Source organism: Gallus gallus, chromosome 13 (assembly GCF_016699485.2).
Source record: "Gallus gallus isolate bGalGal1 chromosome 13, bGalGal1.mat.broiler.GRCg7b, whole genome shotgun sequence".
NCBI lineage: Eukaryota > Metazoa > Chordata > Aves > Galliformes > Phasianidae > Gallus > Gallus gallus.
The window spans coordinates 4498567-4514860 of record NC_052544.1 but is presented as its reverse complement, the minus strand read 5'-3'; the positions used below and the strand labels follow the sequence as shown (position 1 = coordinate 4514860).

The 16294-nt window shown below is 40.4% G+C and overlaps 1 protein-coding gene across 24 annotated transcripts in view; it reads left to right on the top strand.

Annotated features, from left to right (window-relative positions):
• Positions 1-16294, top strand: part of TENM2 (teneurin transmembrane protein 2) — a 608636-nt gene that overhangs the window by 553552 nt on the left and 38790 nt on the right. For all 24 annotated transcript variants that reach the window (XM_046900248.1, XM_025154777.3, XM_040646802.2 and 21 more), the window contains 1 exon segment: positions 8420-8566. In XM_046900248.1, the coding sequence (XP_046756204.1) occupies positions 8420-8566 (147 nt within the window).

Sequence of the window (16294 nt, the reverse complement as noted above, 5' to 3'; positions counted from 1 at the left end):
TCATACTTCTTTTTATCTATTAAAAATTGCAATATTACACGTGTGTTATTTCCTACCTGAAGCAAGAAAAGATAGATCACTATGCTGGATTTATAAATCTCAGTTAGCTAAGTGAAACTGAGTGTTTGAAACCTAATGCCTGGCATCTGCTGGTCAGTACCAGTTGTCCTTTTGCTTGGTACAGATATCACTTAAGCATCGTGTTGCATGTTTTTTCTCTTGGCATGTCGCTGGGACACGGTGAGGGTAGGATGGGTAAATACAACTAAAAAACAGCATGACTTTGTGCGCCACTGTAGATGAGGTTTTCAAAGTCTTGTATATTCATATATAAAAGTATACCAACACTTTGCCAGAACGTTTATTCATAAAAGTTCCATGACCTGTACAAATACATGGTTGCCACGTACTGAAAATAATTTTAAAAATCTACTAAAAAAGTTGAAATGTATAAAAACTGTACAAATACATGGCTGCCACCTACTCAAAATAGAGAGCAAATTACACTGCCTGCAAGGAAGTTGAGTAGCAATTACTGTGTGAATCCCGACTTTTACAAATGAATGACTCAAATTCCCTGCCATAGCACTGTGATTAATGTAGGGATTTTAGTTATTACATTTTAATTAGGTTATCTGTTCTTTTAAATATGAGGTCAACGTTTTGCTTGTTGCTCTTCAATTGACTGAATTTACACATCCTGTCAGTTTTGTCACTTCATCATTACACTGCCAATAAACTATTTATATCGATGTTATTTTAGAGATAAGCCCAGCTTGAGAAGGATTCTTTCTCTAGAAACAATATTACATTTCGCAAAGGATGATACCAGCCCTTCTACCCTGTATCAGAAACATTAATACAATAAAAGATTATGGTTTTGGTACTGGTTTTATGAATGCAATTTCATACTGAGTTATATTCTAAATGGATTTTGTTACAGTAAGATTAATTTGAAAGGCCTCTCTATCTTAAGTACAAATTTTACTGCATTTTTATGTATCTTTTTATTGGATATATGAAGATGAATTGAATATGAATTTTGTCTGAAAAGTGTGCACTATATGATTTGAATATGCTGCTAGAGTCTCATTGTAGTCCAGAATCTCAGCAAATAACCTGCTGAGGCTATAGAGAAAACCGTGCACCTGTTCTGTAGCTTCTGGGCTGCAGCAGCGTCTTTCCGCACGCCCATGTGTTCTGTCTAACTACCTGGCTTACGATGGTATGCTTGCAATACTGCCTTCATGTGGCCATTGATAAAGCCACTGTGCCCGGAGCCGTTTCTGTGCAGAACATGGTGCACCCTCTGTGCTGTGGTCAGCATTCCCAGGGCATGCAGCAGCACCCATGCCACCCTGCAGCCCTGCCCACACTCAGGTGCTGGGGGAGCCATGGGGGCAGGATTCTCTGAGCACCCCACACTTGCATGGCCCGATCTGCGCTCCTGGCTGCAGCAGGGCACTTGGCCTCTTAGCACCGCAGGGCCTTCTCCATCTTGGAACTGTTCAGCTTGCCTTCAGCACAGACTCCATTCCTTTCTGAAACTGTGTCTCATGTATTCCTAGTCCAAATTCTTGGGTTCACTGGAGCTATTTGTGTGTGCTCAAGATTCAGAACAGACCTGGGTTTTTTGGTTATTCATCTGTCTGGCTTCCTCAAGGCTCTTGGCAGTGAAGCACAAATGTGTTGCCCTCTTTTCCCTGCCCAGCTGTTAGTTTGGGGGTGGTTGCTCCAGAATTCAGTGGTAGTTGGAGAACTCCTTCCATACGTGCCAGGAGGAGACCGCATGGGGATCTTCCCCCTGAAAGTAGTGGGAGTCCTTCTGACTGAGACACAGTGAAGTTGGATCAAAAGGAATGGACTGCTACTTACATCTCAAATTTTTGTGATCCGCATTGCAATGTGAAATTCCCACTATCCTTATTTTTTATTTCTCTTCAGAAAGATACCAGTGACTTTTCCTGAGGCTTGATTTTTAGTACCAGTGGTTCCCCTTTTTGTGAGGTTTACTTCTCTTCTAAGGAGATGCATCTTTTTCTCTCATGGTCCTGTTCTGCCTGGAAACCAAGGTGTTCTCCAAGTTACTACCTTTACAAGCGAAAGAAATAACATAGATATGTAGTAAGTTGATGCAATTTTTAAGGAAATTGTTATAACATACATTTCCCAGAAACCTTACTTAGCATTGTAATTGTCTGCCTGCACTGTAAGTATTGGCGTGGAAGAAATCGTGATTCAGAGTTATTGAAACTTACTTATTGACCTTCCATTTTTTTCATCCTTTTCAATTAAAAAAAAAAAAATTGTAGCTGGACCATTCTTCTTTTCTTGTAACTCAGCTGGGCAGTGCACTCAGGCTTTTTGTTGTACTGAAAGGCTGGGTTAGTTCTTAACAATTTGCCAATCTGTGCAACTGTCCTGCTTTGCAGACCTGAGCTGGTCCTCTGCAGGTCTGGAGACTGCTCTGGAACAGTCCAAACTCACTCAGAGGAGCTTCACTTCTCACTCAACCAATAGTCAGTTGTGCTGGCATGTGTTGAGTTACATATTTTGGATTTGAGCTTATTTTTGTTGAAATATAACAGTGTAGAAAATAACTTGTGTGCTCCTACCATAATGCTACGTGTTGTTTTTATTTTATGTCCTTTCTTTGGCGTGAACGGAGCCCCATAGATTTTGGAATTCAAGGATTAAAAATACCAATAGCAAAATAAAAGCCGTGGATTTCTTTCAGTGTTGCTAGGTACCTCATTATGTGTACTTCATTTATTATTTGCTAGATAGCCATAGGTCAGCAGCAACTCACTGAAGGAATGAACAGAACAGCATGAAAACAGTGATAGCCCTCTAAAATACAGATAGAACTGTTATCATTATTGCTTTTTGCTAATTTCTCTACATTCTGTAGATACTGTCTCAGAGTACTTTCATTTGCTGCAGATCTGTATTTAACAGCTATAATGATGAGGAGGATTTAACTGAAATTTAAGTGTTTCCCTTAGAAACCGATGTAATGGATACTGAGTGACAGAGAACCCTGAGCTGAGCACTACAATCCTCCATACTGCGAGGCATCTACGCCTCTATGCCCAAAGGACTACCTGGCCCAGCATCCATGCAAGTCAATGGAAGGACTCCATTGACTGCCAGAGGGCTTTGGATAAAGACGTAGAAAACGGAGTTAGACAAAGATAAATGAGAGGTGTTATATTTCAGAGTAATAGCTATACAGTATGTGCACTAAATGGGGAGAGGTACAGGCAAACCATTCCCTCCATTAGTTATCAGTTAGAGGAAGCATCCATGCCTGATGGCTTTCAAACAAAAGGAATTAGATGTAGCCTCTTGACTTGCATGCAATTATCTATGCACAAACTGGGTAGAGAGTAAAATCGTGTATACTTCTGTATGTGATTATTAGGTGCAAGGGAACATTTTTACCTTTTTCCTCTCTCTGCTGTTTCTCTTCTTCCTTGCCATGTTGCCCTTTCTTGTTCTCCAAGTGATTGGCCCCTCTGTGAGTTCCGGTGGTTATAACCAGAATTAAGATTTAGACGCAAAACACAGATTACCTGAATGGCATGTCATTTACTTTGGTTTGCTTAAAGTGTTTGTTTTGGAGCTATGAAGTAGTTTATGCAAAAGAAAACCCATATGTGCCTGAGTAGCTGTGTACGTGTGTAATTGTGTACCTGGGGGTTTGTCAGTATCGGTGGAATGAAACGGAACTCGATGTGGAATTTATCCAAAACTGGATTCAGATTTTTCATGTACTGCCTAGATACTGGAAATTCATTTGCTGAGTTCAACAATGAATTAATCACCTTACAGTTTAGACCCAGAATAGTTTTACCGTAGATAAAACCTATGAGTACTGTCTCATAAATACATTAAGCACTATCAGTCTTGCAAACAAGGACTGTCCATATTGATTTTCTTTACTATTCTGTGAACTTTCTTGTTATGTTCAGCTTTTCATAAATCTCATAGGTCTCAAAAATAGGAAACTATAGAACAGATAAAGCTGACGTAGGCCTGCTGGAAGCAGTGGACTTAATTTTGCTCACAGTGAACTCAGTAATAGCAGTGCTTGTTGTTTTCTGGTATCACTATATTTTTCTCACCCCTCAGTTGTTAATATGAAAAACAGTAACACTTTAATTTCTATTTTTATAGCATCTTCTAGGGCCCATCATGGACTGTGGCGGTGTGGAGCTCTCCAAGCAGATCACAAACTCTAGTATTTAAGTACATTCTGTCTTTGGGATTGCAAGGGCTTTCAGACAGCGTTTCTTTATATCTGTTATGTATAACTAGAGGTCTTGAACCTTTTTGACTCTTTTTCCATAGTGAATATTAAGAAATAACTTCAATGAAATAATTTCTTCATATGCATTTGATTAGAGTTTAAAGTTGAGAAAACATAACCAAAGTGTTTTCTCCGTGTGTTATTTCTCATATTGTTCTGTGTAATAGCATCTTGTTCTTCTACTGCATTGTGTACGTAGCATCCACGATGGATTCTCTTCCTCTTAGTGATAAGCACAGTCGAGGGACACAAATCAAATTCATTCTTAGGACAAGAAAATCTACTGTTTTCAAAGTTTAGATTCAGAGATACAATGGCTGTCATTTCTCCCTTTCCTTTCCAGTGTCTTCCAGCATTCACTTGACATGAATGCTGGATGCTTTTTCTGTGGAGTGAAGAAGAACGGATTTTAGTGTTTTGATTTTGAAATCTTCTCGTACTGTGATACTCCCTCACAATGCTAGTCACATATTCCTGACAGTACATTGAAAATAGCACTGAATTTTATCTTGCCATTTTAATTCAAAATGCATATGTTCCTGTACATACACTCACCAGTCTCAGAGACCAGAGGGAGCCTGAAAGGGAAGGAGCCTGCCTCAGTGCTTGGCCTCCTGCCGCAGCAGTGCGTGCAGGGCTGTGCAGGCACAGCTGGAAGAGTAAGACACATGAACTGCTGTTGCCCATACAGTGACTGTTCTGTGAATAAATAGCTTGTCAATCTGGTACTTTAAACAAGCACTTTCTTCTTTTTTAAGCTAGCTTTTTGACATTTTCCATTAAGCATACTGTAATAGAAAAGATGAGGAGAATTTTTCTACACCTTAGGAATAGCAACCTGTCTGCTTAGCATGGAGGACGCTCTCTATGCAGTGACTTAGAGCTTTATGCTGTGCTGAATTACTTCTCAAGGTTAGATTCCAATCGCGCTCGCCGCTGTGCCTGCCTTGCTCTCTCAGGCTGCCTTTCTCTCTGGCTAGAGCCATAAGGCAGCCAGGAGGTAGCATGCTTCTTGGTGTGAGCTGGGGCTGCACAGTGAAAGCATGTTGTACCAAAGCACTCAGTGCTACTGTGTGCTTACTGCAGTGTGTTTCCAGCAAAGGTCACACGCCTAGCAGTGAGCGCTGCAGTTGAGGCTCCTCAGGAAGGGGCTCTGCTGCCTTGTGTGCTCTCAGAATGCACTGAAGTGCATCAAGGCGGGTTAGCCGTGTGTGTGCAGGGGACTGAGATCTGCACCAGTCCCTATGCACGTGGGCACATACGAATGACAAAATACAGGTAGTCAGACTTCAAATGAAAGTGCACTGCCTAATTATGAACTTTTTTAAAATGAAAACTTTATATAGTAACTCATAATGGAACTCTTTTGTCTATTTAGTTAACGGGTCACTAGAATAAATTTTGGCCTAACAGATCTAATACTTGTGTAAATATTTGCTTGAATAAAGACATGCGTATACAAACAAGCACAGTGCGTGTACATAAATGCACATGAGCATGCAAAATAGTTCAGCTCTTCTCCCTTGCTTAAAGCTGTTTTGAAAGTCAACACATCCATTAATTATTGTCACAATACTTAGATCGTATTGTAGTCTGCTACTGCTTTTCTTTTTTTTATCCTTCTGATATTTAGGTTACTCAAGCACAAAGTCTGTCTTTGGAAGCCTGTTAAATAAGCTACAGAGGTAGCATAGTGTTTCCTAGCAACATCATGTCTGTACCAGTGATGCCTGCTTTCCTCTTTAAGCTAAAAGCAAAGTCATGTCCATTAATCCCCAGCTGCACATAAACTTTTCAGAGATTTTGCTAGCTCCCTACTGTTCGTGTTTTCATCTTGCTCTTATGATGCAAAGTAAACTGCTCCTGTGATTTAATTCTCTTCAGTGCTTCAGTACAAAGCCAACCTTGTGTGTATATTCACAATTACTGTTTGTTTTTCATTTAAAACGAATAATTTTTTCTCCAGTACGATGCCTCCCCTGGGACATTTATCATTTTGGTCATTCAAACAACCTGATAAGCCAAAGAGATAAAATAAACGCCTTGAAAATATATTATCTGGGTTGAAAAATAAGTGCATTTTCATAGCTAGGACATGTAATGGCAAAATAACCTTTCATTTAAGTGAAGGGAGAACTGTATTTTTTAGTAATAGTAACAGCACTGAAAACAGTAACAGCGCTGAACGCTCTCAGGAATTGTTTCTGTCTGTTGACAACTTTCTCTGTAGAGTGAACTGAATGATTGACCTTGTTCACAGAGATCCGGTGTCTTGCTTGGAGAGACTGGGTAGAGATGGAGCTGCTGTGCCAGTGCTACCAGTGGTATAGGTTTGGACACCAAGTAGGACATGTGGAAACTTTGAATGCTGTTACCTGTAGACAGTCTTCTCCATGGGACAGCTGAAGTCTCCATCCTAAAAATCTAAATTACTCATTCTGAATTTCTCAGGAACCCAATAAGGTAAAGTCAGAGTGAGTGCTTACCTCTAGTGATATCAGTGGTGAACAGCAGGGATGCACTGTGTAAACCAGTTTGGGGTCAGAGGAACTCCTCTCTGGCATCACCTGATTATAGCAAAGGCTGCTAGAAGTAGGAAGAGACCCAAATTCAGAGCTCTCACTTTTTGAACGGGCTGATAGAAATGCACTTGTGGGAGTTTCTGTAAGCCATAGCAGTCGAAATGAGTGCTTTCTGGAAGGCTGCTGAACCTCTCAGCACGAGCTGTGTAAGTTTGACAGTTGTTCTTGTTCCTGGTCACCTACAGAGGCCTTGGGATGCAAAGGTGACTTGCTGTCACCTTGGTCTTTCTCCAGTGCTGCACATCTGAAGTGGTGCTGCTCAGACAAAGAGAACATAGTTATCTGCTTTCAGGATGTTTCCCAGTGCTGCTTTCCTTGCTTGTGCCTGATGAAAAGAGCCAGGGCTGCCCATTAGTTCCTCATTGCCCTTAAAATGCCTGGGGAAGGGAATGGAGCACTTCATAGTCACAGCTTGGGGTCACAGTGGTAAATGCAAAGGACTAATCCAGCTGGATGGTAGGACCTGAGTGTCTGTAGCAGGTCCCTTCAGTGACCCATCACTGGTAGTGGAAGGGAAACGGAGAGAGTGTGAAGCTTTGTGAGCTGTTTTGAGACGAAATTTACTGCCCAAGACGAAAAGCGATGAGAGACATGTTACATGGTGGCTGTATAGATATCTGGCAGGATGAGGCTGTATCTCCAAACTAGATGTGAGAGCTTGAATGATTGGGTTCCAATATCTATTGTCAGAGTGGCAACACGGCCTTCTCCTCCCGCTCAGACTAATTAGAAGGGATAGGAGAGGTCCATTGCAGGACTCTCAAATCTTCTTTCACATCTGTAGACCTGTGTGGATTGGATGTGGTGTATCTGGAAGGTTATCAAGGCCTCATTATCTTACAGGCTGGAATTTGTTTTTCTTGCCCTTTATTCCAAAGGAATGCTCAGTAAGATACAGTGGCACCTCCTGAGAATTGTTTAGTTGCAGGAAAAATAAAAAGCATATCTCTTCTAGCCTGTCTTTCAGAAAGCACGGCAGGTTGCATCATACTGTTCAGTAAACTCGGTGTTAAATAAATAGGTCTTTTTAAGTGATTGTTAAATGAGGAAAATATTTTCAATATCATTTACTGAAACTTTGTGTAGGGAAAGCTCTTGAGAATTACGCAGCGCACAATGTAAATGGCACCTGAGCACTGAAGTGCTTGTTTCAGAAGACATTCCCCCTCTCATGTATGTACACAAACACGCAGAAGGAGAAAAAACACAATCTTGCCAGCAGACTGCTGTTTCTATCCACTGCCTTTAACTCCAGATGGGAACATTTACAGGGCTCTTAGAACATAGCTGTTGGTAGGGCTCGTCTTCCCATCAGGCTTGAGCTAAGTCCCCATTTCTCTAGGCTGTCTGCTTTCCTTACCTTCCTTCTCCACATTGTGGTCGTGGCTCTGGAGCTGGGCAAGTGTTTGTCCCACCAGCAAGAGCAAGACTTTCTGTATGCACAGTAATATTGTCAGCAGTGTGAGCGTGAGTGTGAGTGTGAATAAGCCTGTCTTGTACTTACCTGCCTCGTTTCTTCCCCCAGATGGCTGCCCTGACTTGTGCAATGGCAACGGGAGGTGCACGCTGGGCCAGAACAGCTGGCAGTGTGTCTGCCAGACCGGCTGGAGAGGGCCTGGATGCAACGTTGCCATGGAAACCTCCTGTGCCGATAACAAGGATAACGAGGGAGGTGAGCAGAAGTCTTCCAATTCCCCGTCCCTAAAGAGCAGAGGGTTATCCACGCTTTCTTCATGAGTCATTTTACTTCAGAAAGAGTTTGGCTGTCATTATCATCAAGTGTTGTTGTTTCCTTCCTTTCGAAACAAACGAGGCTGAGCACTGCGGCCTTGCAAAGCGCAGTTCTGTCGGAGGCCCACTGCAGCCCATGGCGTTTCATGGGTGCTGAGTACAGCCTGCTGGGCCGGAACTTTTTCCTGCAGGCTCCTGGCACACGTGCATTGCAGAACAGCTTACCATGCCTGTGTGTGCAAGCATAGCAGCTGATTTAGCAGGATAGTTAGGAACGTTCTTTTTAGCTCTGTGCTAGAGGCCAGGGTCATGCTCTCATGTGCACAGCCCGTGTAAGTCATTGTAGCGTGCTGTCATATTTCACAGCTCATACGCCAGAACTGAGTGAGTTGTGCTGAGCGGTCATATGTGGTAAGGTTCTGAGGTCCCCATTCCGATTTCTCTCCTTTGTCAGGTGTATCTCTATTAAATACAGAATTTATTCTGTATTTGCCTACAAAAATCACTTTAGTTTATCTCTTTTTGTAGAGCCTTCCACTGTGTAGTCGATGATACTGACCTGAAAGCAGTTTTGAGAAGTTGTGCTGTTTAAATAAGACTGCTTGGTAAACTATCCCCTTCACCTCAAACAGCTTTTTGTATGTCTCGTTACAGTGTCTTTAGTAAGCCACTGTAGATTCTTTTCCACTTGCTTCTACTCACCATTAAAAACCAAACATCAGACACAGCTTTTTTCCTTGGGACTCATTCACTTTTCTTTGACCAACAATTAAACAACAATCAATCAATCTGTTGTTAGCTGATTAATAAATGCTTTACTTGTGATATTTCTTAAAACTGCGGATAAACCTTTGACTTATTTGAATGATCGCTTCTAGGGTAAATTTATGTTTTCATTTTATATAAAATTTCACTGTGTAGAAATGGTCATATCTCCCAAACTGAGGCAGCATGATTTTAACCACACCTGGATATCAGCTGCTAGGTCTGATCTGTAAATTCCCTATCAGTTCCTTGGTTTCACGTGATCAGTACTGACAGGAATATTTTGAAAGAACTAGAGCTGACTGAATTTCTGAAAACTGGGATTCATTTTATTGGCATTGCTGAATCTGTTACTCCTCTGTTAAAGGGAGAATCAAACTCCAAGTTATATTATTTGGAGTCTGCTGTGCTCCTTTAACTAAACAAAGCACACTAAGTGTATTAGTGTGCAGTGTAAGAAAATAAAAGGTTGATTGCTTATTGCTTATGTTTGCAGCTTTCCTAGCTTTGAAGATTATGAAGAAAAATTTGAAAATAGGTACATCATCTTTTTTTTCCCCAAACAAGGAGTTTAGAAAAAATTATTAGAAATACTGAGATAAGGTGTCTAAAAAAGAACTAAAGTATATCCGTATGGGGAACAGCTTGTTTACTTATTCCAGGACAATATTCTGCATTTGTGAAACAGAAAGGCACGTGGGAAAAATTATTTGGCTACTGACGTCATTCAGCTGTTCCTCCCAATTTAAAATGGCAAAATTCTAAAACTTGATCTATGAAAGAGAAATCATTGACTCTATAGAATACATATTCCATACAACAGACCTATAATATTGATCAGCACTACCTTGCAAGATGCATGGTTTCTGGTTCACCATGGTCATACCTGATGGAAAACTGTAGTCTAACTGAATAGCAGAATACCTAAGGGGAGAACTCCTAAGAAGTTCTCAGCACTTCAGGTTGAAGATAGGGGCTAAAGAGACTGCCGCTCATTGCTTCTTGGGGGAGCATACATTTTCTGAACATCTGCTCCTGTTTCAAGGTCCCAGCAACCTGAAAAGTCTGCTTGGCCATTTTCTCATGGGGATTTTATGGTAAGGCCAGAAATGAAACCTTTATCTCTTGACCCTGAGATCAGTGCTTTGATCTAGAGATCATTATTGGTCTCTAGTAGTATCATCCTTGCTATGTTTCTGTAGAGCTTTTCTGTAAGAGAGCTTAGAATCTGTTCAACACCTGTCCAGTGGCCTGTTTCTTCAAACACCAGCAAGGTGTATGTTAATAAATTAAAGCCGTTGGATTCAATCACTGTGTGCATTGGTGGTACAGACAGTGAGCTGCACTGCAATACTCATCTGTCTTCCCAATGCCTCTGTGATTTTTGCTGTTGCAGTTTGATTATATTCTGGGTTTCAGATTTCTTTAAGATGGCCTGGGACCCTCCTCAGCATTCTCTGTAAGGACGGACTCACTGTCACTCCTAGCAGTGTGTTAATTGGTCAGTCACAAGCGAGAGCTGCAACAGAACTCAAGACTGAAAATAACTTGCATCCCTGAATACTTTGAGTGAGGTTGTGCCTTTGCATTAAGCTGCACTACGCTGTGTGGGTCTGGTTCACTGCACATCTGTCCAGGAGCACACCCAGTGACCTCTACGTTTATTAGTACTAACTCAGGGGAGACCACAGGAGTGTGCAGGAATGGAGAGGAAGGAAGAGGTGTGTGCATTGTGCTTTAACATGCACCTTCATGTAATTGTGACTGTGTCTAATAAGAAACAAATAGAATTAAGTTTTTGCATTAGATGGAGCTGGAAACAGTACCATGGGAATCAATTTTGAAGATTCAGCTAATTACGAGAACCCCAACTTTCACATAAAATGCAAGCTTACTGAGTGTTACAGAAATCTCTTCTTCTCCCCACTCACTCTTTTCATTGAAACTCAACGCAGCTTACTTGCAGCCAAATGCTGAACTCGCTGCTTTGTTAACATCTTTGCTCTCCTAACATAAGTGAGTAGTTTGGGAGCTGTACTGAGCACACACAATAGTCTTCCAAATGAAAGCAGGGTAGCTAAAACCACAATATTTTGTCTAAATGAGGAGAGGTGAATACCCTTCTTTCTCCATCCATTTCATATCGCTAAAATGTAGTTGTTTCAGAGTGTCACTGAAATAGAACAATAATTTTCTGTCTACTATTCTTCCCCGTGTGTCTATGGTTTTAACATATTTTGTTGCTTTTTTCTCTGTTCAACCATTCTTATTGTGATGCTATCTCACAATCAGATTCAAAGGCCTTGGGCCAAGTCTTCATTTCATGGATGTCAAGATGATCATTGCCGCTGACTCCAAAGGGACTCAGATTTGTCTGTTTTGTCTTATTATGTGCCACAGTGTGCATTACATACCACAGTTCAAAAAGAAAAATGAAATATCATACTTAATATTTTCTTTCAGTTTTAGATTAATGCCCCTTAGCTGGTTTATTTCTAGAAGTGGCAGCTGTTGAGACTTACAAATCTTTGTTGTATATGACATGTCAGTGTGTATTACTCATATAGATAAAACAGGATTCCATAGGCCAGTGTCCAGAGCTGTTTTCTCCTCTCAGAGCTCTTCAAGTAAAGTTGTGCGTGATCTGAGGCAGCACTGGAAATGTCACTTGTTTGTTCTTACCAGCACATCTAGATAAGTACTTAATTGTGTCTGGTCTTCGTTATGAAGATGTTTACAGTCACTGTAGGATCCTTTGCTTGAGAAGATTCAGAGCGTCTTGTTTGTTCCTTTTGTTTTTAAGGCAGAAATCTAAACAAAAGGTAATGGTGGGTGGGGTTTTTTTGGGCACTGATTCACTTTCAAGGCCTTGTTATATTGGCAAATGTTTCTGTTTTTTCAAAACATATTTGAGTTATGTAATTTACTCACTGTGGCCACTTCTGAATCTAATCCCTTTTCTTAATTGGTGCCTCAGTAGTCTAATAGTTATTAAGCATCTTCTGGAGGGCTTAGAAACTGCTTTATTTGATGACCTATAATTGTGATTACAATGTGTAATCCCCTCAGTAGACATGTACAGCCCACTTATTTCACTGTAGACATATTTTAGGAAATTAAGGGATTAAAAATGGTATTTCGAGGAATGAGAGAAAGTACGTTACTTATTAAACACATATTTCTTTAACTTGTTGCATAAGGAAATCCCTGTAGGACTCTATTTATACCCATCTTTTTACGCTAACTACTTTATAATAATCTGGTGGTTCCTGAATCACATAATGCTTTTAACCTCTCAGAAGAGTCTTCCTAAATTGTGTATATTTAACCTTAAACCTTCCACTGCCTCAAGGAAAATGGACAACATTAAGCAAGCTAAAAAAAAACCAAACATATCTCTTTTTCTGAAGAATATTTTACTAGGTGTTGGAAGCAGTTCATACAAGGAGCTCACTTTTGAGATCCCTTTATCCTGATCTCAATGAGATAACCCACAAGAGGTATTTAAGGAAGAGCTCTGCAGGAGCAGCCTTGTCAGGAGCCTCGTATCACCCACTTGAGTTGCTCTTGCTAGGCTTTTCTTTCTCTTCTTCTCCTACCTTTTTCACCCTTTCTAAATTATCATACTGAAATTTATAATTGTTATTGACAACTCATGTAAATGATGTTATCTCAGAAAAACAGAAAACTACCAAATTTTTGCTAAATCGGTTTAAGATTTGACCATGATGGAGAGAAAAGGGAAGGTTAAAAAAGAAATCTGCAAAAGGCTTAAATCCTTTCATTGCTTATATCATTTCACAGTTCACATTTCTCCCCAGAATGTAATTTTGTAATTATCTGGACCACAGTTCAGTGGTGAAGAAAGGGAAGCAGCCAGAGCATTATAGAATGCTAAAGTAAATAGAGAGAGAAATTGTTTATTTGTGATGCAAAGTGGGACATTCTTCTTTTTAAAATACATTTAACTTATTTCCATTTGGCTTTGTAAAGAGAGTTGTGCATATCTCAGAAGACAAATTTTGCCCTTCAGTTTGCTACTATATAGCTGTAACAACTCCAAGAAATACAGTTGGCGGTAGTTCTGTTTGGCACAAAACATTAAAGATAATGAATGAGAGAAAGCCAGCTATCTGCTACAGTATGAATCTTCTTCAATTCAAGAGAAGAATACATTCCCAGTGAAGTTCACTGTCAGGACAGGGCACTTGACTGATTGAAAGGCTGTTTATTTGAGTTGTCTTAGAAAACTCATCTCTAAAATTAGACAGAAAGAAAATAGAAAGAGAAGTGTCTTTCTGCAATAAACATTTAGAAAAAAATTGCTTTTAGAGAATTACAAATCCTGTGACTTGATACTGCATCAGGCTCGTGACATTTAAGATAATACAAGTATTTCACAGCACAAAAGCAAATCATGTAATTTAGCTTGCCTCAACAAGCATTGCCTCAGCAGGGGTCTCTAATTCAGCACAAAAGATTTTATGAAGTTCTCAATATAAATACCCAGAATACTCCTGGCACAGAAGGTAACTTCCCAGAGCCTGCACAATAGTCAGTTTTAGAGCACTAAATGTAATGAGTGGTTGAAATCTGTTGTGGATGGGGGCCAGAGTGAGTCATGTAGACTCAAGTATAAAATCTGTATTCAAACTAGACATTATATAAGTTTGACAAGAGCTAATGAGTATGCTTGTATGTGATTTTGTTAAAACTTCATGTCAGCCTCTAATCGTCTCTGCACACATTAGTCAGCTTATCCTCACGCTGTCCCCCGTGGGATATCTTACTGCAATAGCACGCTCTTACAACCCACAGAGAAGGGAAAGCAAGAAATTTAGTGACTGCAGATTCTCTGGTTAAAAAGCGCTGAATGAACGTATTTTTAAGGTTGTTTTATCACGGAGCCCTCTCAGTCATCTGTGCTGGAGATGTGGTTTGCAGTTGGAGCACCCAACCTGCCAGCATTCCCGGGCCTGAAGGTCCCCAGGTGCTCAGTGCATTGCTGGATCTGTGCTGTGTTGTCCTGAGTGGGCAAGGGAAGGGGAGCTGTTGATCCACCAATACCACAGTCCAGGGCACTTAAAAACCTCACTGGGGAGTTTTTTGGCATTCAGAGCATGCAGAAGCCTCAGTTTTTTTTCTATCTTATCACAATTTGGGATTTACAATCCAGCTTTTCCAGAAAAACAGCTTTGTTTCATGTTTGAGGTTCTGAAAATCTTCTGCCGTGCTCATGATTTGCTCTAAGATCAATGTTAGAATAGATATCTGGGCAGTTCACAGGGAGCCTTTCCAGCTAGGCTGAGCCAATTGAGGAGCAGGGCTGGAAGAGGATTAGAAGTGTTTCCTTTCTTATTAGCACCAGGACTTCTGAGGAATTATTTGGAACAACATATGCCAATATAACAGGAATTAGATCAAGCTATAAAAGTGAAAATTTGAATTAATATTAGATAAAAACTGGTAATAAGATGTACTGGGCTGTGGAATAGTCTGTCCATGGAAGCAGTTCTGCATGCAGTTTTAGAGCTCAATTAAAATACTTCTGTACCGGCAGAGGGAAGACCTATTCTTTTGATAATCTGATAGAGCATCTCTAATTCTTTCACCTTGGGTATATTAATACTACACATAATTAAAATCGGATCATGATAAATTAACTAATTTGCCCTTAGAGTGATCAAAGGCCCTTCCACCCTCAGGGCTCGTAGGAGCTGCTGCTCCCCCCCCCATTCCATTTTAATCATAAGTCTGAAATGTTTATTGGAAAAAGAAGTATTTCCAGGAATTACGCTCTGAAAGTGGCTGGCTCCTAAAGCTAATGAAGTGTAAGGATGCCCTCTGCTGAGCGTGTGCTCCGGAGTTGTGTTGGGAAACAGCATTGTCCCCTGCTGGGTACAGAAAGCACCTGTTGGGCAGCTGGGTGCCAGGGCAAGGTGACCCATTCTAACACACATCGTGAATTGAATCTGTAATAGAACCAGTATTTGATGAAGAGTAAACAGTGAAGAAAATTAACTTGTCGGAGTTTAAAAGAAATCAAAGAGAAACCAGTAACTCAATGTCAGCTTACTTTCCAAAGAAAGATATAGCACAGTTTTGGAATCCAGGCCTCTGGAGATTATCAGAAGTTCCCTCAAGTGGTGAAGGAAAACTGATGTTAAGAGGTCCTAGGTACTTCAGCAATAATATATATCACACTTTCTATGGTATGCTTTTTTAGGCCTTCCAATGGTGTTCAGAAGCCATCTTAAAATAAAGCTGTGCACAAACACATCATTTTTGTTATATGCAATATTTCAAAATCTTGCTTTTTGCTGTGGGTTAATCTGTGTATGGTTCAGTTCATGTAACCATTCAGAGAAGGTAAAAAAAAAAGTGCATCTCCAGTAACAGATGTGAAATCTTCAAGAGGAATCCCATGTCAATTTACTTCTGGAAAGATCTGGGAATAAGTGAGGAAAGGAGAGCTAATCTTGTGCTGCCAGTTTAAGTTAGATCAACATTTCCTGTTTCTTCCTTCTAAGTTGAAGCCGAGTCAGGCCTTCTTTGTGTCTCAAACTGTTGGAGGAGGTTTAGCACCATCTTAACTCCCTCTCCAGTGCCTTTCCTGTCAGAGTGCTGCTAACTTAAACTCGGATGTAGGCACTGTGACAAGCAGTGATATCTCGATGAGGCCTATGGTGAGGTTTTTGTCATTGAATTAACTGTATAAATAATTCAGCGTGCCTGAGGAAATGTGGAAGATGACAACTTCTGAAATATATATTAAAAACAAAGGCCTAAATTCTAATTAAAATTCATGCTTATGGCAGTTTTCTCTCATAGAAGGTACGTTTTTTTCTAGCTTGGATTTTAATCAACTAAGTCTAGTGCAACTAAGTGATTGCACGGCAGTGTA